Raw genomic sequence first — 27769 nt, forward strand, 5'->3', positions numbered from 1 at the left:
AAGAACAGGTAATCAAAAAAGTATTAAAAGCAAAACTATTTAAACTCTGGATTAGCTTTTTTTATTATTGTAAATTTAATATTCTAATTACTATTTAAAAAGTTGCAGCATATTGTACATTACTTTCAGGCCATGCAATTTTTAGTTCAGATGAAACTTAAATAAAACCGGGCTTTATTAAATGTTTCAAAATGAAAGAAAAACAGATTCCTTTTTCTTTATAAACTAAAAACGATAATTTAAATGACAAAGTTTAAAAGAGTAATATAAGAAGAAATGTAAATACAATTGCTATCATTTATAATAACTATTTATTTTCTTGCATCTGTAAATATTTCATAATCAATGTTGTTAATAACATAATCATGTTGAGCTGCATTTATTATGCCTCCACATTTTTTTTTTTTTTTTTGCATATTGAATAGTGGAGGAGGAAATAATAGCACAAATTAAAAAGAAAAAGCTACTATAAAATAAATATCATAATTGTATTTTATTAGATAGTAGCACAGTTAAAGATATAATCCTTCAGGAGTTCCTTCAAGTTTACGATATAAAACATTTTCTTTTGCTTTCTTAAAGTCCTCATTTGTAACTTTCATTCTTCTTTCACGTAGTGCCAATAAACCTGCTTCAGTACATATAGCCTAAAACACAAGTGAGAATAAATATTTTTTGTTTTGCAAAAAAATTTTAAACAGTTTATATTATTATAATTTTGCTTAACATAACTATACAAAGTACACAAATAACAGAAAAAGAAACTATTAATGAAAACTAGTGCAAGCATAAAACAAAACTTATATTACTTTGATATCAGCTCCAGATAAGTCATCTTTAGCAACAATATATTCCTCTAGATCAACATCTTCAGCTAATGTCATTCGACCAGTGTGAATGTTGAAAATGCGACGCTTGGTCTTTTGGTCAGGAAGTGGAAACTCGATCTTTCTGTCAATTCGCCCTGCATTAAATATTTTAAAAATTTTAAAAGAATAATAACAATAATTTAAAATCAAACAAACTTCCTTACTTGAGGGGGTAAAAGTAAAGTTACCTGGACGAATAAGAGCAGGATCAAGTGAGTCTATTCTATTGGTTGCCATTATTACCTATTAATTAGAAATGTTAAGAACTTTATTAGTAGGTTAGAAAATCTTTCCTTGCTTCAAAGCTTACTAGATTTTTGTCATAACCATATATAACATAAAGAAGCCAGTTTTTTTTTTTTTTTTTGTTAAAGACAAATATTATTTAAGATTTATTGTTTGATCTTTAGTTACCTACAAAAGATTTTACATCTCTGCAAACTATTTTTCTTAAGTGCATATTTTGCTCATATGATTGGTTCAAAGTCATGGTTGTGATTTTCTGTAATTAACAACATTCTAACAGCAGTTACCTTGATATTTTGAAAGACTAAAAAACCCTTTCAATCAATCTTTTTTTTTTTTTTAAACACATCTTTCAATTCTTGAGATTCCATTTGCAAATAATTTTATAATAAAAAAACTTTTTTAATTTATGATTAAATTTCCGACAGATTGATGAAGAAAGCTTGACTTAGGTGGTAATGCATAGTGGAAAAATATGATTTAAGTGAGTCTACTTTATTGGTTACCAGCATTACCTACTGATTGAAAGTTGTTGTTTGAGAACTGATATACATGTAAATACATGAAGATGTGGTTAAGGTCTTTATATTTCCAAAAAAAATTAATATGCAGAGAAAAAATCAAAAATAATGATTGAAAGTTTAACAGAAGTTGAAACCAATTTAGATTGGTTTTTCATCACGAACTACAATGTTGTTTACCTACATTAAAAAACCATCACTGCAAAAAAAAAAAAAAAATCCTGACTAATTAATCCATAAACTTTTATAGATTAAGGGTGGAATGCAAGAACCGAACTTCAAATTTGAAGTCGAACTTCAAACATAAAGTGCGACTTGAGCGAATGCACAAAGCGAACTTCAACTCAAGTCAGACTTGAAAACCGCTAAAAATAGACCGTTTTCAAGTCTGACTTCAAACCAGACTTGAGAGAGCAAAAATTCCTTCCGAATGCAAGAACCCGACTTGAAATTTCAAGTCAGACTTCAAATCTCAAGTCTGACTTGAACGGAATGCAAGAAGCGAACTTGAACTGAAGTCAGACTTGAAAAACGAGAATATTTGAATTTTCAAGTCATTCTTTCAAGTCTGCTCCAGACCAATCTTGAAACCAAACTTGAAAAAAAAACAGACCGCCATTATCATTTTGCTGATGCGTAACAAAACTTTACTATTACTATATAACTTATTACAACCTTTGCAAGTATGAAAATGAGTTTTTAACAAGCAAAAGTAGTTACTTGGGCATATTCACCTAATTAATTTAGAAGGTTACATTGTGAAAGTATATTTTTTAATGAATTCATTACAGAAAACTGAAAATTAACATTGCGAAAACGTGTGTCTTTTAAAACATCCTGTAACTCGTATGTAATGATTCAACATGTCATATTTTGATGCCATTAGAAATGTTTATTAGCTTTTTGAAATGTCGAACATCCTAGCATTATAAAAGGCTGTTGATTAAGGCACATTTTTGTGATACAGTATAAAAGTAAATTCCATTTAGTAATAAATAGTTGCAGTTATACAAAGAAGTGATACGTGTAAAAGAGAGTTCATGAGAAGTAGTTACAATTACATGAAGTATTAAAAAAAACTTTTTTTAAAATGTTCAAAAATGAATCGGTATGAGCTGAATTTTAGAAGAAGAAGAAGAGAAAATATGCCAAGTCACATACCAAGGTTTATTATTGACAGAGCTAATCCTTTAGAAGTTTACCACGGTATAGAATTTAAAAGGTGCTACAGATTTTCCAAAAAAAACTTTTTAATATTAGCTAATGACATTGTTAACAACAATGTTAACAATCGAGGGTGCCCTCTTTCAACTGTACAACAACTGGCTATTGCATTTCGGTTTTATGCTACTGGTTCATTCCAAGTGAGTAGATATTCAAGAAACGGTATCAGAAAATGGCACCTTCTTATTGTAGATTTTACATTACGTTTTTAAATAACAACATTTTATACCAACAAATGCTTATAACAATAAATAAACTCTTTTAGAGAATAATAGGAGATTTGGAAGAGCTGAAACTCAACTGTTTGTCCAGTGGTTTAGAACATTTCAATTCAAATGGCTAACAAAAGATATCAGTACATAAAGTTTCCAACAGAAGCTGATTCTTTGATAATTTAGCAAAAGTGCTTATAAGTTTTCATGGATATCTGATTTTGCTATTTCATACAAACTTCAAACTTTTCTTAGATAAAGAAAATATTTATATTTATCAACCATTATTTAGATTTTACCAAATTCAAGGATTCCCAGGATGTATAGAAGCAATTAATGAACACATATTCCTATAATAATTCCTTGTGGAGAAAGCGCAGAAATTTATCGAAACAAAAAGGGATTTTTTTTTTGAATTGCCAGGTCATTGCAGGTGCTTCATATGAAATTTTATCTGCTTGTGTTCAATGGCCTGGAATTGTTCAGGATTCATTTGTTTTTGCTAACTCAGCTATTAAAGAAGTTTTAGAAGCTCGCCAACATGTTCATGTTTCAGGTGATTCTGGCTATCCTTATAAACAATATTTAATGACACCTTTTTCTAACCCAAAAATGAAAATGAAATCAGATACAATTACAACTTGAGAAGTACACACATGTTGAATGTTGTTGTTGAATATTGTTTTGGTATATCAAAAAAAAACAATACCCTTGTCTTAACATTCCCTTAGGAACAAAACTGCAAAATTCCATAGCTATAATAATATCCTGTTTTGTGCTTCACAACATTGCCCTTCTACAAAATGATTATTGTGGAGGCAATGAAATACAAAATAGCAATGAAGAATGTGGTGCTAAAGCATTCACTAAAGATATTTTTGCAGAAACAAAGCAAAAGTCAAATTTCAGACTTATTTTTTTTAAAAAAAATTTGTGTCTGATAATGGATAAAGGGTCTAATAACAAAAACATTATTTTCAAATATTTATACTACATATTATTTCAAAAGAATTACATTTTATATTTCAAAATAGTATTATATATGAAAAAAACAATTTTAATAAAAAATAAAGTGATAAATTCAAACATTCCAAAAACAATTTGGATCTGATATTGTTAGAAAATAATAATCCTCACATAGAATAATTCTGTTGTGTTGCTTTTTTAAAACTTTGTGAAAATTTTAACTGTGAAAATTTTCACACAGTTTTGTTTGTATTGTTGCTTTTTCTGGAGAGAGTTTTTTTTTATATCATCTATTTCTATTTGTTTTTGCATTAGTTCTTTATCAAGATCATGAATTTCATTATATTGCTTTTTTGTATTTTTTTTTATTAAGAGATTTTTGTTTAACGTTAAACTTTGTTCTTTTTCATGTGTTAATGAGCAAGATGCTATCAATGGTTTTTAAAAGTTTTCTTTTCTGTTTCTATAAGTGGCCCAATAATTTCAGAAGACCTGTCTCCATATGTGATCTCTATTGACTTACATATGTAAATGGTATACTTACATATGTTAATGGTATATATATGTGTAGGTATATATATATATATATATATATATATATATATATATATATATATATATATATATATATATATATATATATATATATATATATATATATATATATATATATATATATATATATATATATATATATATATATATATATATATACACACACACACACATAGTATTATGTAGTATTAGTATTGAGAAAACTAATTTTGTTTAAAGTAATTTTCTCAGTATTTTTTTAAAAAAAAACCATTATTTTCATTAAAGTATTAGTAAAAAGATAAATAAAAATACATTGTAGTATAGTATCATCCCCAAAAAGCGTCAAAATAAGATTCTGCATTTTCTAGAACATTTGCATGTATTTTAATTCAAATGGAATCTGTTAAAATGGAGAAATCAAGAGAAATTGTCTTGATCACTTAAGTGGTACATATGACCAACCGTTGTTTACCAACAACTTAGGATTTGGAACTGAAAGTGCCAAGATGAATTTGTTTTTCTGATGAAAAATACATAGCAAGAACTTTTTTTTTTTTACTGTTATTAACTTTTTATTTAATCGTATATTATACAAATATCATTACACGGAATTTGTTTCAGTAAAAGGTTTTTCCCGTAAAAAAAATCCATTACCGCTATTGGTTGCGAAGTGCATTTTCCGATAAACGCCCTAAATTCAACGCCTCGACTATTTTTCAAGTTCGACTTTCTCAAGCACGAACTTGAAATTTTCAAGTCTCGTTTACGCATTCGCTCAAGTCAATTTTTCAAGTCTGACTTGACAAAGTCGAACTTGAGATTTCAAGTCGAACTTGACTCAAGTTCGGTTCTTGCATTCCACCCTAAATCTTCTAAGTGCAACAATTTACCAACTTATTGATATGACTACAGTATATGAGAATCTCATTTGATCTGACAACTATTCATTTGATAGGAGTATTTTTGACCATAAAAAAGATGGTACATAAAGATAGATGCAAAATAAGAAGTAAAAAAGGTCAATTAATATCTCCTACTAATGCTTGGGTGAATACTCCTAACTCATGTCTGGATCAACAATATAGATATTGCATTTTATTTAGTAACTATTTACTGAATTCTTTTCAACAAAAAACTGAATCTAGTATGAATTGATTTCTTAAAGCTAAGTATGAATGCACTAATATTGACATAGGTAGACATATCAACTACATTCATGTTACAATAAGCTCATTAAGGATTATGTAAAAGAGGTTTATAATGAGTGGTTAGCAAATGTGTGTAATCACAACTTTACAGTTATACATTTATCATCTAGTGAGCACTAAGAGCATGGTCTTTATTTTACAAATAGAATATGGTTAACTATTTTGATTGTTATGGTTTATCATGCAGCAACTCAAAATTTAGTTATTTTTTAAGTCCAAGGGCTAAATACTGTAGTTAAAAACCAATTATATAACAAATTTAATAGCAAAAGCTAAGTATGAGACATAGTAAGAAGTAAAAAAAAAATCTTTTTTTTTTATATATAATACCTGTTAAATTAATCTTCAAAAGAATATGATAATCTAAATTAAGGATGAACTAATAACTAACTATTGAACTTAACATCACCTTAACATCTCCTCTGGAATCAAAACCATCCAGTTGATTAAGAAGTTCTAACATTGTTCTTTGAATCTCACGCTCACCACCTGAGTTTGAATCATATCTATAATTAAATTAATGAAAAAGCTTGAAGTAGCTTATAACACTTTTTTTTTTTCTTAAAAAAATGTCTTCGTAATAAAATGACTAAATACAGAAAAACTTTTTTTATCTAGAACTTTTATTTTAACAACAATTTTGTTTTCTTTTCATACTACCCCTGTATTTAAATTGGTAAAAAAAGAGAAAAAAAACAAAACCTTTTAGTTCCTACAGCATCAATTTCATCAATAAAAACAATAGATGGTGAGTGCTCTTCGGCGACTCTAAACAATTCTCTCACCAGTTTTGGACCATCACCCTAAATAAAGTAGCCTTCTAACAATTGTGAAGATAAGAGCATGAGCCAGGTTTCAAATTAGTATGACTAAGGTAACTTACAAGGTACTTTTGAATTAATTCTGAACCAACTACTCGAAGAAATGTTGCAGATGTCTGATTAGCTACAGCCTTTGCAAGCAGTGTTTTACCTATAGTAAATAAATTGAAATCTAGTCATATCAAAATAAATAGGTTAAAATTATCTATGTATCTATATACCTATATATATAGGCTAAAATTATCTATGTATCTATGTATCTATGTATCTATATCTACATTTATATATCTATATCTATATATCTATATATCTATATCTATATCTATATCTATATCTATATCTATATCTATATCTATATCTATATATCTATATCTATATCTATACACACATATATACACATATATATACACACATATATACACATATACACACACAAACACAAACACACACACACACACACACATATATAATATTGAGCATTCTCATATGAGCATAAGACTTTGTAATTTATAACAATACAACTTGAAGCAACAATATATATACATATACATACAATTATTTGAAGTCTATTAATGTAATAAAAATATTTTAATTTTTTTATATCTATCTGAATATAGTTAATAAGTAAAAAAAAAAATTCCATTTTAAAGAGAACAAATAAGAGAATATAAACCTGTTCCTGGCTCTCCATACAAAATTACACCTTTAGGAGGCTTAATACCCATCTCTTCATAAAGCTCAGGGTGTGTTAAAGGCAATTCAACTGATTCCTAAAAAAAAGACCTAAAATTAAGCTTAGCTATTAACTTTTAAAAAAATCTTAAAAAAAAGTTATAATAGCTTTAAATAAAAGGTCATACAAATATAAAAAGATGGATGCAACTAAGGGGAATGGTCACCCTTACTTTAAATTATGATAAACAAAATTTGCCCAAAAATATATATTTTTTTTAAATTTACTTTACAATACTAATATATTTAAAATACTAATAATTAGCACAATAATAATTCCTTTTCCTAATAATTTGGATAGTTTCTGCACAAAACATAATCTAGAAATATAATTTCTAAACTATTACCAGCAAATAAAATTTTTTTTTCGAGTAATCAGAATAAAGCAATCTGCTTAAAATTTTTTTTTTAAATATGTGAAAAAGAAACACAAAGTACAGAAAATATTAACAGAACTGGATAAAAAAAAATTGTCTTTTGTAACTAGAATCAAGTTAATGTTGGTTTTTTTTATTTTTGGTTTATTTAAAATTTTCAAAACAGGCTTTTCTGTCACAGCTCAGAAATCTCAAGAATTCTTGTTATCTAACTGAGGATGTTTCTGTCTCTTTTCTAAAAAACTTTCTGAAAATGAAAAAACTAAAATTTTGTTTAAGTTAAAGGATGTGGGAAAACCACTTGCTATCAATTCTGGAAAACCTACTCTTTTATCCATTCAAAAGAATTCAGAGCTTTTGTCATATATTGGGAAATAATTGTTTATAATTTGTATGATAATGGTAAATGGTTCAAATTTGCTTCAAAAGAATAGGAGGAAGATGGAAATTATTTGAAGATGAAATTTTTCATTAAAACAGCCAAGGTTAACAATGATGGTGCTGAAAAATAATTAAGTTTTCATAAAGTTGAATTATCTTCAGATAATTACGAAGGTAAAACAAACATATTTATAAAATGCATTGAAAAATCCTATCACATTTTATATACAAAATGTTTGGTTAATTTTAGATAAGGCAGTACAAAATAAAATTTTAGAATAGTTCAAAACTCATAGAAAACTTATTTCTTATTTTTTATTTTTTTTTTATGATTATCCAACAATACTGCAATAGAAGGAAACTGGTTTATACAATTCATTCATATTTTAAAAGCAAAAAAAAAAATTTTATATAAAAAAAATGCATTTTGAACATTTAGAATTGATACAAAATGTTCCTAATCTTCTCATTCCTTACCTCCATCTTTTTTTTTTTTTTTAAACAGTTTAATATGTTAAGGAACAGTTTTTCATACAGCCAGGTGTAATTTTTAAACTTTTTTGATTTTAGGCATATTCAGGGCATATTATTTAGGATATTCAAAAGGGGATTAAAAAGCAAAATATAAACTTTGTCAGACTATTATTTAACCTAAAGGATCTAACACTACTGGTTTAAAAACATATTTGAAAGCTAAGCACAAAATTGAAAAAAAATCCTCCTCAGCAATGGACTCAGTTTTAAGTAAAAAGCTTTAATGAATTAAAAATCTTTAAAACTTTAGACTACAATATTAGTTATATAGCAATTAATTTTTAAGAACTATTAAAAATTGATGAAGAATTTGATAAATGGAAACTCTTTCAATAACTTTTGATGAAATTACTTTTTGCTGATGGACATAACTTTTTTGGGATTTTAAGAGCAGTAGATACTATGACTGATCATGAAGCTATAGAATAAGTCATTAATTTTAGACTAATGCCATTCTTTTAACAGAGTGACATTCTTTACAAAAAAGAGAAAGCACCTGAACATGTGTATAGGGAAACTCAAGAAAATGTTGTTAATGAAGATGTTGATGATGAGAACGATGTGGAATTTGTTCCTACCTATGATAATCTTATTCACAAAGTATCTAATGCTATTAAATATTTTGAAAAATTTCCTAATTAAAAATTATGATAGTCTTTAACCATTTACTGTAGAAGTTGGCAAAAAAAAGAGGAGTATTTGCTTGATTGTAAAACAAGATGAAACAGTTTATAACTCATATAGGAAAGGTGTTTATAAATCAAGAAAAGAAATTGTCCTAGCCATGGCTCATTTGACCTAAAAATAGTTATGATCAAAGAAATGATGTTCTTTTTCCATTTAAAGCAGCAGTAAGAATGCTCATTAAAATAAGAACACTGATATTTTGAAATCAGAGAAAGTTAGTTAAGTTACAATTTAACACTTTAAATGAGGTTGAAATGTAAATAAGCAACTGAAAGAAAGTTTTGAAGCTAGAAATAAAAAAATGCAGATAACCAGAACTTGATATACCCAAAAGTGAACTATTCCTTATTGAAAAATCTAATATTTTTATGAAAAAGTCAAAAATCAAACTTTTTTCAATCCTGACCTTAATTCATTAAATAAGAATCTTTTAACCTCCCTAAAAACTGATAAATGCCAAACTGGCTTTTAAATTTTGTTACCAAATCAATAGCCCTTAATAATTCAATTTAAGAAAATGCCAGATTTATTAAGCTTATGACAACTTAAAAAGAAATTTCAGACATACATCCTAACCTGTAAGATCACCTATAGATATAAATGAATGGCAGAAAAAATTTCATGAAAACTTAAAATAAAGTTATAGAATTACTTAGATTTATATAAGAAAAATCCAATTAACAAACTTTGATAAAAAAACTTAATGAAAAATTATCCTGAGACATAGCAAGAAAAAAAAAAATAGAAAGAAATAAAAAAATAGCAAGAAATAAAAAAAAACATAGCAAGAAGTAAAAAGAGAGAGCACAAAGAAGACTATTTCTTGTTTGTGCTCTCTTTTTTTTCCCCAAATAAAATAATTAAACTTTCAATTTTTTAAAAAAGAACTAGAAACCACCTTGCAAAAATAACTAATTAACTTTTATTATCATCATTACTATTAATACTATTACTACTATTATTATTTATAATTATTATTATCATTTATTATTATTATTTTTATTATTATTATTTTTATTATTATTATTATTATTATTATTATTATTATTATTATTATTATTATTATTATTATTATTATTATTATTATTATTATTATTATTATTATTATTATTATTATTATTATTATTATTATCATTATCATTATCATTATCATTATCATTATCATTATCATTATCATTATCATTATTATTATTACTATCATTATTATTATTATTATTATTATTATTATTATTATTATTATTATTATTATTATTATTATTATTATTATTATTATTATTATTATTATTATTATTATTATTATTATTATTATTATTATTATTATTATTATTATTATTATTATTATTATCATTATTATTATTATTATTATTATTATTATTATTATCATTATTATTATTATTATTATTATTATTATTATTATTATTATTATTATTATTATTATTATTATTATTATTATTATTATTATTATTATTATTATTATTATTATTATTATTATTATTATTATTATTACTATTATTATTATTATTATTATCATTATTATTTTTATTACCATTATTATTATTATTATTATTACTATTATTATTACTACTACTATTATTATTAATATCACCACCACCACCACCACCACCACCACCACCACCACCACCACCACCACCACCACCACCACCACCACCACCACCACCACCACCATCATCATCATCATCATCATCATCACCATCACCATCACCATCACCATCACCATCACCATCACCATCACCATCACCATCACCATCACCATCACCATCACCATCACCATCATTATCATCATCACCATCATCATTATCACCATTTTAAAAATGAAAGGATTTTCATATCAAATTTTAAAAAGTCTCAATTTATGTCAGCCACCCACTAAATACTAATGCACTGCAATTCCAGAAACTTTTATTTAAAACAGCAAAATAAAACAAAATGTCTATAAAGTCATTATTCACAATTCATTTTTATTTTTAAAAAAGTCTATAATATTTGACTTTGAAAAACCATGTCTCTTGGATAAAATGACAACAATCTTACTGAAAGATTGTTCATTTGGCACTGATATAGGTGGTACACTAAGAAATAAGAAAAATTGCCAATGTATATTCAAATGAAGCAATTTTTTAAGAAATTTAATGATTATGTTAAATTAACTGAATGTGAAATCCTAATTCATTTGACTAATTTGAGGAGGCTTTAGTTGCAAGCACTGTAAAATGTAATAGCATTTTTTATTCAAATAAAAAAAAAGTCTTAAAAGTTGAAAAAATAAATAATTTTCTTTGATTTTTATAAAAAACAACACCTCACACAAAAAAAAAACTTTGAAGGATTTGACACAAAGTGAAATATCTGCATTTTATTAAAATATTATTTTCCTTAACAATGGCATTGTAGATAATTTGATAACATTATTGAGAAGTGTTTGTAATCCTGTGCTATATTTAAATTCCAGGATCCCAGGATTTTGAAATACCTGTTCTTGAAAGATTTTAACATATTCTTTTAGAAAAATTTTAAGGAAATTAATAAGACATTTAAAGTATGTTTAGAAAAAACTATTAAATTACAAGGAAATTCTTTGGTCTTTTAATATTATATATATTTAATTGTTATACTAAAAAGAGTTTGTTGTTTTTGTAGATACAGTACAATCTCTCTAATTCGAATCTCCTTAATTCGAAAACCTCCGTAATTCGACTAAATGTAAACTCACCGTGACATTCACTTAAGAAACTCTTTTGTTTACTTTTCTATAATTCGAATCTCTATAATTCGAAAACCTCTGTAACTCGATTGGATTTTTTGACCCTTTAGTGAGAATCTCTCTGTAAATCGATTTTTTTATTTTCTGACATGTAAAAAGCTTGTTAACCGTTGAGTTCTTTTTTCAAATTTCGAATGTTTTGAGTTTTTGAAAAACGATTGAATTATTATCTTTTGTTTAAAAAACGTCATTTGTTTAAAAAACGTCATGGCATGAAGAAACCAATTTAAAGCGGAAACATGATGTTCTACTGAAATTGGAGAAAGGAAAAACAAATAGAGGTTTCGAAAATCTTTGATATTCCACCAAACATTCTTTTAACCTGGAAAAAGAATAAAGATAAAATCTTTGACGCTTTTTGTCAAGGAAATTTGGCTAAATGGGTGAAGGTTGATACATATTATCATGTCAACAAAGCTGTACTTAAATGTTTCAAACAAATGAGCTTATATTCCAAAAAGGCTATCTACAATTACTGAGTTGTTTTTTTTAATAAAAAAGTTTAAAACACATAATCTTTATTACATTTATGCGTAAGAATCACTATTTGTTTGTTTTTTCATCTCTATTTGTAGTTTGACCAGAATATTTGAAAAAAAAATCAACTTTCTATAATTCGAAAATCTCTCTAATTCGAACTTTTATTTTTCCCCATGAAGTTCGAATTAGAGAGATTGTACTGTATAATATACATATGTAATTATTTTTGATTATTTTTAAAATCTGTTTTGAGGAAGCAGAGCAAATCCAAAGTTTTATCGCCCAGACGACTTCTTATTTTTGTTGCAAAAAGTCCGGCTGCAGAAAATTCCACCCTGGTAGGCTTAATAGTCATTAAAAATTATACACTTTTTGCAAAAAAAAAACCACATGTTTCTCCATTTTCAAACAACACCATTTCCTTTTGAATTTTTATCGATAACATCTCACATCGAGTTGGTATGCTGGGCAAATGTGACAAAATGTGCTGGGCTCATCTGTTATTCTTTTGCTCTTAAAAAGAGCAAAAGAAATAAATTCAGATGAAGAGTCAGAAGAATCAGAAACGATTTCAAGTAGTGCCTCATTTGAAACAGAAAGCTCAACTTCTGATTCAGACTCATAAGCTGTTAATGATGTAGCTGGATTTGTAGTGTCTAGTCTTTCAAGTAACTCAACTATTAGTTTGAGACATCTTATTGAAGTCGGAACTGTTACTAGCTCTATTTCAGACTTGGACAGAATATTGGTTCTACCATTGTGCAGATATTGGAGGATCCCACTTACATCGGTACGCCTTTGTTGCATTCGAAGAACAAGAGATGAATGCAACTTTTGACTTATAAGGTTGTTAACATCTTTAAGTTTTTTTAACATAAAAGTTATGGCAACATCAGCTGTAAATAAATTAGCATCCTGATGGCAAAGAGCCTCAACTGTTGCTTTTACTCGGACTAGCACATTAATGATAGCAGGTACAGTTTTAATCTCAACATTAGATAAAGCTAAAGATTCACCTTCTGGTAGACTTATGTCTATTAATGCCTTTTGTATACAATTTTTTAATAAATAGACGCATTGAAGCATTGACAAAAGACTGTTCCACCTTGTCTTGCAGTCTTTTATCAGAGTTATTTGTTTCCCAAATTTAGCTACAATATACTTCTGCAAGATATCGTTTTTCTTTGGTGATAGTCTGAACATTACTATTAATTTTCGTACCTTTTTGATCACTGGACCACAATTTACCTCAGTAACATCACATTGGTTTCCTCAATGCCAATTATGATTAGCATTGAGATCAACCAATTTATTGTTGTCAGAAAAATCATTATCCTCACAAGAGTTACTATCTGAAAAATTGTCTTCTATATCCGATTGTTTGTCTTCATCGAATTGCTGATCTATTTCTCTTTCTATATCCTGCTTTTGATATAGTACTTCAATAACAGCCAGTTGCACACCATGGGCAAAACATAACTGTTGATTTACAGGTAATATTCTCCCAACTTTTTTCATTACACTTGCTCTGTCAGTCATAATACCAACAATATCTTTTCTCAAATCAACCCCATGTTGTGCAAGCATTTGTTCTAATAGCTCAATACACTTATCTGCAGATATTAATCCCGTTATACGAATTAGGCCTAAGCTCCAGAACTGACAATTTCGTGCATGTAAATTAATATTCATGTAGCAATGGTTACGCAGTAATCTCCATTCAGAAGATAAAGAAAATTTTTCTCCTACACCGAATTTAGTTTTTTTTTTTGCTAGCTATTTCAGTAATTAAAAAACTCTTTTTTTTTGCTATAATCTACAACCACTTTACACATTGTATTGACTGTTGTGGGTAAACTACATCACTAGTAAGGTATATCACTAGAAAGGTATATCACTAGAACGGCATATAACATTGAACGAAATTCCATCAAGGGCTGTTAATGGTGCAAGTGTTACAGGAAGTGATTTTTCTTCTCGCTCCAATATCGGAAAATAATTGGTTAATGTTTTGGTTTTTTTATTGGTGGTTCATCTCGTGTGTTTGCTGAAATAGTAGTTGGTGTGAGGTTAATTTTATGGACAGAAGGTAAGTGGGTGTGGAGACCTTTCTTTGAGCAACCTCCAATTTTTAAAATCATTTTGCAGTCAGTATACTTACAGATTGCTGTCTGCCATTTTTCTTCTCTTAAGAAATGTTTCCAAACAGTAGAATTACTTTTTTTGTCATATTCCATGTAAGAGGCCATTATAATTTAAGAAAACTTACTGTTCAAATAACCAGCAATTTTATTTTTGTTAAAACTTGTACTATAAAATAGTCACAAACAGATAACATCTATTCAAGATAAAAATTATCAGAAACTTTAACAAATGCGACTAAGCACCAACAAATTTTAAGAACTTAATTGCAATCCAATTTCAATTACTATAATAAACTTAATCTAATTATTCAAAAACAAAACTGTAAGAGTTTCGAATTTGTAAAGTTTGAATTTGATTGCAATCGAACAAAAAAAATAATTCAGGAATTTTCAATACGAAAATAGTCAAACCTTAACCGAAGAAATTTTAATTTAAAAATCTTCAACCAAAAACGATTTTAAAAATAAATCCTGGGAATAAATGCTTAATCCCGGGATTTCGGGATTGCCAAAAACCACAGAAGCCCTGGATTCCCAACCCTATTAATGAGCTTTTAGATAAGTTTAAATCAAATTTTTTTTTTTTTTTTTTTTGTTTGAATTATTCATGCTAAATTTTATGACTAAATATTCATTATCGTTTTTCTTGAACTAAGAAGTTTAACTTTGTTTTTATGCTACTAAAAATTGTTATTTCAGCAACAAAAACAAATTAAATTTAACAGAATATTTAATTGATTTTTTTTTCTAGAAGAAAACATTAAAAACTTACTTTTATCTCTTGTATTTGAGTATCTAATCCACCAATATCAGCATAAGTCTCTGTAGGGGCTTTTTCAAGCTTCATAACACTAACCATAGGATCTGTATCCTCTCCTAGAACTCCAACAACAGCATGTACCTGCATGTAAATTAATTTAGCATGCAAATTTGTGTTGATAAAATCAAATATGCAATAATGAAGTTTACAAAATTTTGAAAATAAAAAAAACCTTATGATTCAGAAGAACAGAGCATCCAGGTTCAAGTAAGTCTTTGTCAACAAATGATAAAATGTTAACATAATGTTCTGAACCAACAGAGGTTGATACAATAGCATGGTTATCATCAATGATCTCTTCTAAAGAACCAACAGACATTGGTGTACCTCGCAAATCATCAACTTTACTTCGCTCTTCCTAAAATATTTTAACAGATCAATATCATGCAATATATTGTTTCAACCTCAATTAAATATAAGAGAAATTTTTTTTTTTTAAAACAAAAAAAAACACATTACAATCTCTTAAAAAAGATAAAATGAAGGTCAATCATAAACTAGCTGTAATTTGCAAAACATTTTTTTTTTTTCATTTTTCAACAGTAATTGTTATTATGAAACAAAATTTTTAAACCTCGTGTTTTTCTTCTTGTGGTTTTAGCCTTTCTTGGTTTTGGATAAACTCTTCCTCCATTAAAAGGAAATCTTTAATGCGTTCTAGTTTAAGTAACTTTAAACGACAGTTTCTATGAGGAGTAACTACAACAACAGAATGGTGAAATATACACAATAAACCAAGACAAAGAGAAATTTGTAAAACAATTAAAATACAATGAAATAAAAATTGAACAATGAAATTATTTGATGATTTTTTTTTTATAATTATTGCTTGAGTGTAAAATAAAAAAGCAATATATGTGTGTGTTTGTGTGTGTGTTTGTGTGTGTGTGTTTGTGTATATGTTTGTGTATGTATGTATGTATGTATGTATGTATGTATGTATGTATGTATGTATGTATGTATGTATGTATGTATGTATGCATGTATGTATGTATGTATGTATGTATGTATGTATGTATGTATGTATGTATGTATGTATGTATGTATGTATGTATGTATATATGTATGTATGTATGTATGTATGTAGCCACTACCTTGTGGTAATTTATTTGCTGTATCTGGACCTCTATTCTTTTTCTTTGCTTTTTTACCTACTCTAGTAGGAATTGGAGGTTCATACTTTTTCTTTTTGTCCTGAAATCAATTTATAATTGTTTGAATATTTATGATACATAAACTAAAATCCAAAGTAAATATTTTAATTATTATTCTATTAGAAAGAATTATTTACTTTTACACAGCTTTAATATAAAACAGTTTTTCTTGCAATTTTTTTATACTTTTTAAAAGACTTCTTTTGAACAAGTTTTAAACCATAAATGCATATATAGCTTACATACCTTATCATCTTTTTTATTCTGATTTGCTCCAGCAGCTCCAGATTGATTTTGACCCTAGACAAAACTAAAGCCAATTAAAATATATTTGGGAGAACATCAGTGGTAGCAGTAAAATGGTTATAAAATGTAGTTGATTGTTAGATGTTTTTTTGTGATGTAAATATGCAATTGAATTTTTATTTAAGTTAAAAATTTTAATTTTTAGGCATTTATAGCTTTTAGTGTTTATACCTTTCATTTTCTTATTCAGATTTTAGTTGATAAAGGGGAACTAGCAGATTACTTAAAACACATTACCCATACTGTATATTCATTATATAAACATGTTTTTGTTAAAATAAAATTTAAAATAATTTAATAGATTAAGCATAAATTAATTTCTTATTTAATTTTGGCTTAATTCCGGGTTAAGAGTTATTTAATTGAATTTGTAAGCAAATAAGCACATTATTAGGTTAGCTTATGAAACATTTGCAAAAAGTTTGATAAGTTAACCAAAAAGTTTCTATAAAAAGAGGCACCATACCATAACTTAAAATCAAATGTATACTGCAAGCTAATAGATAATAAAGTGGCTTCAGTAAAAAATATGTGGTTAATATCTTCGTTTAACCGTTGTTTTGACAGTTAAATGCCTCCTAATTAATTTGCCTCTACACCATGTACTTACTCAGCAATTTCTGCAAATAGAGATTTAAGTCGAAACTAGGTTTCAAGCTCCTTCATTAAGTACAATAAGATTTTATCTTAAGCTTTCACAGGTTTAATTCATACATCAACAAAATAAAACTTTTTTTCCATAAATTTATCATCCTAATTTTGCAGAATAGTAGACTTTTCGAGAAGGGACTGCTTGAGGCAATTTTGTCTCTGGGCCTCCCATTGGAAGATGACCAACCAGTAGGGGTGACGACCGATTAGTTTGAGTGATAAAAAAGAAGTTTTTTGAAAGACATTTTGATGACAAATAATTCTGGAAGGCCGAATAAACTGACACAAGCCTTCAAAAATAAGATTTGCCTAACGATCAAGGACAAACCTAGGGCTAGAGTGCGTCATTTTCAGCATCTTTAGTTAAACATTTTGTTAGAAGAGCATGAAGCGTGATAGTTACTGTCCAAGCAATTTATCTCCCCAAGAAAGACATCCACATGATGGTGGTTTGAGGTGTGAGTTCACATGAAAAGACTCCACTTCATAATGTTATTGTTGGGCACAGTTATTACGATGAGATCTTGCCTGTTTCTGTAGCAGTTCGAAAAGAAAAAAAGTCTTTTATGTAGCAGTCCTTGACAGCAGTTTTTGCGTCTCCAATAAGATGTTAAAAGGCTCATAAGGCACATCTGAAATGAGATTGCTACAGGAACATGACATTCTAGTTCGGAAAGATTGACTTGAAAGTTCTCTAGATATTAACGTTATTGAGTACCTGTGCAATCGCTTACAGAATGGTGTGTTTTTCGAATGAAATTAATGATGCGAAGAACAAAAAGAAAGGTTGTTGTGGTGTCGATAAGCACCGATAGTATACGCCGTTTTATAATTGATGACGCTATTATTAAACATAAAAGTTAATAAAAAAAGACAGACCTAGTACCAGAGATGTAAACTAGTTTTCATGAAACTGAATGATCTGTTGGTACACGAATGAAAGGGTTGAAGGTTTCATTTGTATGGTTTTACGTAAATGCAAATAAGATCTACAGACAATTAAAACGCTGGCAAAAAAAGTTCCTAAAGGCGCAATTATCAGATTTATTCGACTTTACAAAGTCATGTTTGGACGTGTGCAAACAAAGAAGTATATCAATAGAAGAAAATAATTGATGGAATTGATAAAATTTCATACAAAACTTCGCAAAAGCGTTATAAAGTCAGGTAACGAAAAATCATCATATGACACCAAATGGGGAAGATTGAACCTAACCATATGTTCAACGTTGATCGAGTACTCATGCCGTTCATAGGTCAGAAGAAAACTTATACAAAACCATAAAAATATGCAAAAGCTAGTTTGCCTGAGAGAAAAGTTCGGTTAGTGGAGATTTTTTGTGGAAAAGGTAAACGAATCAGATGAGAAGGAATTTTACCACAAAGACTTTGATGTTTATTGGTAGTCAAACGCATGGGCAGATACGGAATTTAGATTCCAATGGCTAACAAAAATATTGAAAACAGCTTTCAAAACTGATAACAATGAAGAGTTTATATATCTTTTTGCGACGATAACAACCTTGAACTATGGCTGGGAAACACTGGGAGTAAACTGGATGCTTAAGCGTGAAAGTTTTTAATCATCGATTGGGTAGGAGCGGTTTATTACCAACTAGTGGTAGGGCATAGTCGGATCCAAGATCCGGAACCGAATACCGGGTACCCGTACCAATAGTTTGAGATCCGGATCTATTTGGCTCGGAAATTCGGTTCCCGTTTGTTTTTTTACATAAAACTTTTTACTATGTTGATGTAGGATACCATTATAGCCTACACGTAGTTTGAAACTGCTGCACTTTGAACCATAATAATAATTCAAATCAATTTAGAAAAACAATTTTAAAATGACTTTCCAAGAATCTCAAAGAAATGCTCCTGATTGGAAGCATTTCTAAAAGAGCAAAGTAAATTAAACTGCTCAATGCAAAACCTGTAGCGTCATTGTAACAATTAAAGGAGGCTGCACAATTATTACGTGAAAGCATCTAAAGATAAAGCATAAAATAGAATGACGCTACTCGATTTTTGTTGTTTTACGTAAGAGTGGTATTGTAAAACGAGTTCAATTTATTAACATATTATAAGAGTAATGTTACACAAATATGCGATAAATACAAAGAAGAGCTTGTATATTACAGCTAGTGGTAGAAGAGTTGCCCGAGTACGTTGTTGTTACTTCAAGAGAGCGAGGTTTCGAAGATCACGCTATTTATACAAATTAACCAGGGGGGCATTAATTGTTTTATAACGATTAGATTACCGCGACACTTATACATATTCCACATTAAAAAAACACTTATACATATTCCACATTGAAAAAAATTCATTTTGACGTAGCAATAGGAGGTTCAACGAACCCGGCCCCCTGAAGCATATGATTATACTTTCTTAAGCATGTATTGACTTAGCAAGACTTTTCAACGACTTTAGCGTGTTACGAAAGTCTGAAGTCCCTCATTCAACGCACCCTTTTTGAATAAAAATCATAAACTACTAAAATTACTAAAACCACTAAAACCTTGTTGAGATAAAACAACTACATTGAATAAGTATTATTAATTCCATAGATATTTTATAAATAGTACTTATAAATATACATAAATAAGTTTTAAAAACTCTTTTTAATATTACAGTTAATGTTAATAAACATTTTAAGAAATGAAGTTTATTGTTAAATTTAAAAATAACCTACTTTAAGTACCAATAATTTTCAAGATTCAGGATTCAACAAGCATGTGCCACAGTACCAATTTTTATTTATCTTGGATGTTACCTTGACACAATTAAAGTGATACCATTCAAGGCAACTGCTACACTCAATTGATTCTGTAGAGGCATTGAGAAGACAAATTGGACAATTCCAAATTTTCATTTTTTTGCGTTTTAAAATAGAAGCTCTTAAAATCTTCCACGCTTGTGCTGTAAGAAATGGCTTTAGAATTTCAAAAACTACTATCTCATTAATTAGAGATGATGAAAGACCCTTAGCCTCTAAATTACGATCTACAGTATCAGCAGGTGTAATAAATGTAACATCATTAGGTCTTCCTCCTTTCAGCAAACGCCACAACAAAACTAAAAAATAAGGAAAGAAGGAATTAGGATTTAAATTCATCATCTCGTAAAAAAAAATACTATGAAGTTTGTTAGTATTTTCAAACGGTGATCTTGTAATCAAACTCCTGTTCAATTATTAGCCAATTTTGTATAGTTATTTGTAAGCATATTCGATAAGATTTTAATTTGTGGAAGAACATAACAAAAATAAATTTCGTTAACCAAATTAAAACATTTAGAAAATGATTTTCGACAAAACCATTGAAGTAAAATCTAATCAAATTTTATGGACAAAATTACAAAAATAACAAAAGAACACCCACTGACACAAAGCATTACCAGGAATTTTTAAACATCTGCTATTGAGTTTTTTCACATAACTTCTATACATTTCAAAATGTGAAAAAGAATTTTCAGAATGACCAACTTCAGTTTTGTAAACTATGTATCTAGCAATATAAACACACACCATTTTGCTATCTTCTTTCATAGATCTTACTAAATCATCCAACATGTCAAAAATCTCACTCATATATACTCATATAGTCAGCATCAAACCTCAAAAGCAACTTGGCATGGTAAATTATGCATTTTCTCAATAGCTTGTTGATCAAATATAAAATATGATGCACCAGCACTCTGCCTTAATTTACCAAGATTTTTCTCTAAATAATCAGTTAAAAAATCACCAAGCATTATAAACTGAATATCTTTATTAGTTTCAAGTAAAAACTAGTTAAGTCTACAAAACCTTCTAATGTGTGTAATATTACATCTGATGCCGTCAAAGTAAAAGTTTTTATTCTTTTTTTACTATTAATTGTTCCCATATTTTCACACAACTGTTCAATTTTCGATAAATGTTGCAAGCAAGTATCTTTAGCACTTCAAATCACAGCTCACAAAGGATGATGTAATCTTACATCATCAGAAAACCTTTGCACATTTATAATTATCGATGCATTTGGATATACAGAAAAGCAACAGTAACTTTAAATTCTTCCTGGTTTATTACTGACTTTATTTTCAAAGCTACAAGGGTTTCTTTGCAAAAAACACACATTACTAGTTTCACATTTTGTTGTTCTACAAACTTTGGAGAAATGGTCAATTCATTTAGACAAGATAATGTAATAAGTGAGATTAATTCTAACGCTCTCAGTTTCTCAAGATCTTTTCAATCAGCAACTAACTGCTCCCCTTTATCAAAATTTAAATTGAATTCCTTTAGTCTTTTTGGTAAGCCAATTGTTACGTATATTCTTCCATAAATGGACATAATCATATAATAAAAAAATGTTTGTCTTAGTTCTCCAGCGTTTATTAGGAATGGTATCGAGAAGACTAAAACAATGTGTATCTAATTTATCTCAAATATTTATATCATCATGTCAAACTATAGCAGTAACTTTTCCCTTATACTGTTCAATAGATTCAATTACATTAAAAACAATAGTATACTGGATATCAGAATCTAAATTAGACACTGGTACCATACTGACAATAAATGTAGATCCTGCAAACAGGCATTTAACGATTACAGTAAGGAATGTTTTAGCAAGCTTTTCTGGGTTACCATTAGCATGACCATAAGATTTTCGTCATGATATGTAACAGTTGCTTTAACATACACCTCATCAACCAATAAAAACCATGAACTCTACCTGTCTTCCAAACTGTGATATATTTTGGAAATTAAAAATACAGTATAAAGTTTATTTGCTTTTGAGGACAATTTTGACAAAGATCATACACCAGGTAGCTGAAAGTCATTTCTGGAACCCTTATATAATGCTCAGGATACAGTCATATATTCAAAGGCTTGACCAATAATATCTGGTGAGTACAAAGGTTCTCCAACAGTGGTAATGGTAATAAAATTACCCTCCATCTTTCCGCTCATTGTGAGGCCTGAAGTTAAGATAGCCTTAGTGAAATTATACAAATTATCTGCAATCTTTATTTTTTAACATTAGTTTTCATCAACTTTTAAATTGCGCTTCAATTAATGAGTTTTTTTTAATTATGTTACAGTTTTTTTTGTGTATATATAGTTTGCAATTTAATTGGTCCAAATATAGTTGGCTAGTTAACAACTTATTGAAGAAAGAACTCATAATTTTAAACCATATAATAGATCAGGCTTTGAGAAACTATTGACTTTCTCTACCATGACTTACCCTAACTCATGACTTCTTATGGAGATTAACTTGCAAAGTTGAAAAAAAAAATTTAAGTAAATTAAATAATTCATCAAATCAATTGAGTAAACCAAAGCCAAATTTAAATTTCTTATTGTTGACAAGTTGATAACAATGTATACTTACAATGAACTTTAACAGTCTTCTGTTCATAAGGCAAGCAGATCTTCTGAACTTTACGTAGACCAACAGCATTTTTATTCCTTATTGACTTAGGACGTCCTCTTGATAAAACTTTGATGAAAATTGAGTTTGGGAGAAATCAAGTTGGCTCTCCAGTATTTTAGCAGTATCACATGATAGTTTTTTTGAATAACTTAAACAATCCATCTGATGAAAATTTATAATTTCTTTTTTATGTTTTCCAATTTCCTTTCTAATTTCTAGAAATAAATTTCATCAACAATTGATTCTATTGTAAGGTTTTATTTCATATAACATCTCACAAAAAAAAATTAAAGTATTGCCTGTTGTGCCAGTTAACAAGAGGCACATTTGATGGTTAAAACTATAATACCTTTACAAGGAACTATAAAGTTTTGAACTACATTGCTTTTAACTTCAGCACTGCAGCCTGGTCTTCCAAACTATAATTGAAAATAAAACAACTTATCTTCATAAGATAAATAATTTTAATAAGGAAAATAAAAAAAAAGCATACCATATAGTTTGGAACTGCATTACTTTCAACTTCTCCACTGAAACCTGGTCTTTCTAACTATAATTGGAGATAAAACTACTTACCTTCATAAAATATATAACTTTAAAAGGGGAAAATAAATAAATGTATACCATATAGTTTGGAACTGCATTACTTTCAACTTTTCCACTGAAACCTGGTCCTTCTAACTATAATTGGAAATAAAGCAATTTAACTTCAGAAAATAAATAATTAAAAAATAAGTTGAACAAATCACAGTTTACTTTATAGTTTTGTTCAAAATTGTTTTTGTCAACTTCTTCATATTAACCATATCAACAACTTGCTCACTTAAATCTGTTATTTCAAGCTATAATTGGAAAACAAACAATTATGAATACTAAAATGCTTAACAATTTATAGCAGCGAAATTAGCAACTTAAATGGCAATAAATCATAAAATGTCAACATCTTACTTTTCTATCATGTAGTTCAAACTGAAATTTATCATCATCCATTTCCAACTTGGAAACTCTATTTTGTATATTAAAATCAACAAATTGATTTTGAATTGAAGTTACCATAGCTTCATTATTAGAACCCCAAATACTTCCTAAATTTTGCAAGACTCTCATTCTACATTCAAACTGTGATGATCCACCTTCTGCTGCTAAATCAGGTAAATGCTGTACAAGTCAATTAGCGCGACAATATTTTTCTACATGGGTCAAGGGTTTATCCTTTAGCTTAGCAAACTTTATATGGCTATCATGTTGATCCTTCGTTAGAAAAATGCGATGATTTTTCTGCACTGTTTCCTTAAACCATCTAGGAGCAATACAATTTTCAGAGAACATTTGCAATTTTTTAATTCTTCTAGCTGCAAACATGTGTTTGCATGGCAAACCCATGGAGTTTGTAAATAAACAATCGCAGCTGTTCTCAGCTGTTTCACTTTTTCCAGAAGTTTGTACAATTTCATTTGGTAAGTCCCCATCTATGCTGACAGATTCATTGAGCTGAGATTTAACAAAAGAAAAAGCAAACAACATTAGTATATCTTTATAATCACGTTCATATTGAAAACTTGCAACTGCACGAACAGAGACCTGTTCTAATGTATTTATATATTTATGGTCTCTTTCTTGTCGCATGCAGACTACAACAGTAAGTAAATCTTTGAAGAATAAAGGTAAAGAACTCAACAAAGAAACAACTGCTTTAATTCTACAATTGATAGATTCAAGACGATTAGTACTGCATTCTCCAAAAGTTACATTTTGTTGCTGCCAACAATGCACCCACTCGAACCTACAAACATGCCAATAAACTTCAATATATTTAACAATAGATGGTGGCATAACTTTTTCATCACGCAATGTTTCATATTTCTTCTCAGTAGTTGCATATGTCATTTTTTGGAGAGCTTTTAAAGCAATCAGTCTTTGAGTTTCAGATATATTCATTTTTGATGTTGTTATTTCTCTGCTCATACAACGCAAAACATGAAATATACACAACAATAAATTAATTTGTGGAAATGCATGCTTAATGGATTCACGCTCTTCCATGTCTTTGTCAGTAAAAACAGATAATATCTTACTCCAGTTTATATTTTTTTCCTTGAATATTTCAAACATTGTTGAAAGAGAATTACAGTCTTCTTATGCAATTAAAAATATAGCTGCAATTTCGATTTTGCCATTTGGTCCAACTACAAGAAGAATGTATAAGGGCATTCTCAAATTAGTAAGTTTATAAAATGCACCAACCAAAACTAACTCAGGATGTAAACCAAAAAATCGCCTCATTTCATAGTCTTGAAAAAATATTCCAGTTATGATACCATTTTCATCTGTTCTTAGTTCAAGATCTGGTCCTAATAAAAAAGAAGTTACATATTCAACATCATCAATAAAAATTTGTGTTACATTTTAAATGAAAATCTAATTATATTGAAAAAGAACAATGGGGCAGGAGAGGTTCTGTTGCCATAGAGAATGCAAATTTATTAGGAGAACAAACTCTAGTACATAATCCCCACTTAAATGTGGATATGAAATCGCTCTTCAGGAAGCTACTTCCTCAAGTGCAAGCTATTGTAATTGTAATTTACAACTTTATTACTGCACCGGGTCTGAATTCATAAAACATAGGCCTAGCAACATGTAGCCTTATCCTAGGAACATGGCAATGCTATATTTGTCTATGTTAATAAATCTGATATACTATAGTACTATAGTATAATGATTTATCTTGATAACAAGAGCTATCTATACATAACAGTCCATCAATATACGTACAGAAATATCTTTCAAATTTTACCAAAAAACTTACAATTTAACTTCTTAATTTTTCACCTTACATTGAAAGCATCATTCAAAAAAAAAATAAAAAAAATAAAAAAAAAAAAAAACTCCAATGCCATCAAAATGAAATCAATATTTGTTTCCTTGTTGCACATTGTTTAAAAAAAAAAAATTTATACTAACCATTACAATCCTGAAAGACTGCAATTGGTGATTTTAAATCTGTGGTACCTTTCTGTTTTGCAGCTATGTTATGGAAATCTTTCAGAGTAATTTTTTTACCTAAGAAAAAAAGTAACATTATAAAGAGTTTAATGTAGAGAGTAAACATGAGTAAACATAAGTATGATAAGTATGAATTCCAATGTAACTTATATACAAAAGTGTTAAAGAAAAACCTTTTTCCTTCATAACTTTATCTTTAATAAGCCAATTGTTTCCGTGCATACTCAAAAGACGTCAAACATCTTCTTTTTCATCTGAATTTAATTTTCTTCTTTTTGGCAGATTGATACACACACACACACACACACACACACACACACACACACACACACACACACACACACACACACACACACAATGTGTGTAGTTAACAGAGAATAGCTTCCAAATATCTTAGTTTGAATTATTTTCATTTGCTAAGTAAAATGCTGATTTTGTCAACAACATGGTGGTGCTCCAATACCAACTTTTGTATGCATAATTGTGAACCGTTGTCGGATATATCCAGATTCCATATGGGCAATCTATCTGGAATGTGCTATCAATAGGAAAGAAACAAAAAATATATAATGCAGACATTTATGACATAGTCTTTTTATGACATTAAAAGTATAAAAACCAAAGTTTAAAGTTTCACTAGAAGAGAAAATAAAAATTTTAGTGAGGGAAACTTTTATATGCATACACTGTATGGTCAAAGTAAAGATAATAAATAAATCTAGTTGACCAACAACTTATTTAAGTCCTAATCTTTTCGAAATGAATATGTGTATATATAGTAGACATTCTCCTCACATAAATTATGTGAGAAGAATGTCTACTTAATACAAACATATTCATTTCGAAAAGATGAGGATTTTTCAAATAGCTAAATTTTTTTATATAATAATTTTAAATGCTTTGATTTATTTAAGTTATTTAAATAAACCAAACAAAAAAAAATAATAAATAATTAGGAGAATTAACTTATTTTTTCAAATTTAAGTTTCATTTTTGAGCCTGTCCACATTCTATTATCTGATTGCTTTAACATAAATAAGATAGTATTTATAATACTTGTACTTAAGATTTTTTTAAATAACATATACCTTTGATTTGGACGCTTTCCTTTTGATCGACTTTTAAAATTTTTCCCTCCATGGTAGCATACATAATCCATGCTATAAAACAACAAATCGTCGTTTAAGGTTCGCTTAATGCCTTTTTTTTTTTTGCAGATGCAATGGATCTACTTTCTCGTTTATATAAAGAAACGCTATATTCTACTTCATAGTTCTTAATGGCTTCTTCTAACTTTTTTAAAGAGTTAAACTTATCACCAACATTTAAAGCCATTGTTAACGGAAATCTTTGATTTCTAAAGAAATTTTTAAGATTAAAGTTTAACAAAATGTTCCTCTGCGTCCGAAAGTTTGGACGTATCTCTAACTTTTTTTATTCAATGATATATTCATAGGCGTAGAACGCGCTGGGGCTTGGGGGCTCGAGCCCCATCTGGAAATTTGTCGCTGTTTAAGTATATTATGGTTTTTATTTCTTAAATATTTTTGAAAACTTGGTGAATTTCACCCGGGGAAATTCACCAAGTTTTCAAAAATATTTAAAAAATAAAAACCATAATATACTTAAACATTAACAAATGTAACAATTTAAAACGATTGTAATATTTCCGCAAATACCTA

At 28.3% G+C, this 27769-nt stretch overlaps 1 protein-coding gene and 2 pseudogenes across 3 annotated transcripts; all 3 read right to left on the reverse strand.

The window, feature by feature from the left end:
• Positions 1 to 294: 294 nt before the first annotated feature.
• Positions 295 to 17648, reverse strand: LOC145183832 (26S proteasome regulatory subunit 4). Its single transcript, XM_090083845.1, has 13 exons — positions 17468 to 17648; positions 16942 to 16995; positions 16636 to 16735; positions 16116 to 16240; positions 15714 to 15899; positions 15494 to 15622; positions 7278 to 7374; positions 6667 to 6755; positions 6486 to 6586; positions 6193 to 6289; positions 1058 to 1112; positions 810 to 964; positions 295 to 647 (listed from the first exon to the last, which is right to left on the reverse strand). The coding sequence occupies exons 1-13, from the start codon at positions 17468 to 17470 to the stop codon at positions 513 to 515; spliced, it is 1326 nt and encodes a 441-aa protein (XP_089939971.1). The 5' UTR covers positions 17471 to 17648; the 3' UTR covers positions 295 to 512.
• Positions 17649 to 19911: 2263 nt separating this feature from the next.
• LOC149889766 (uncharacterized) lies at positions 19912 to 26447 on the reverse strand (annotated as a pseudogene). The gene is made up of 10 exons (XR_016451423.1): positions 26261 to 26447; positions 26046 to 26144; positions 24030 to 25432; positions 23838 to 23923; positions 23706 to 23762; positions 23575 to 23631; positions 23431 to 23500; positions 23040 to 23296; positions 20348 to 20730; positions 19912 to 20123 (listed from the first exon to the last, which is right to left on the reverse strand). The product of XR_016451423.1 is annotated as an uncharacterized LOC149889766 (transcript).
• On the reverse strand, positions 26375 to 27477 carry LOC149889767 (uncharacterized; annotated as a pseudogene). The gene is made up of 2 exons (XR_016451434.1): positions 27176 to 27477; positions 26375 to 26625 (listed from the first exon to the last, which is right to left on the reverse strand). The product of XR_016451434.1 is annotated as an uncharacterized LOC149889767 (transcript).
• Between the last annotated feature and the right edge of the window lie 292 nt (positions 27478 to 27769).

This window comes from Hydra viridissima, unplaced genomic scaffold (assembly GCF_058129835.1).
Source record: "Hydra viridissima isolate aposymbiotic clone 2 unplaced genomic scaffold, HvirCarnegie_v1 scaffold_4, whole genome shotgun sequence".
NCBI classification, from domain to species: Eukaryota; Metazoa; Cnidaria; class Hydrozoa; order Anthoathecata; family Hydridae; genus Hydra; species Hydra viridissima.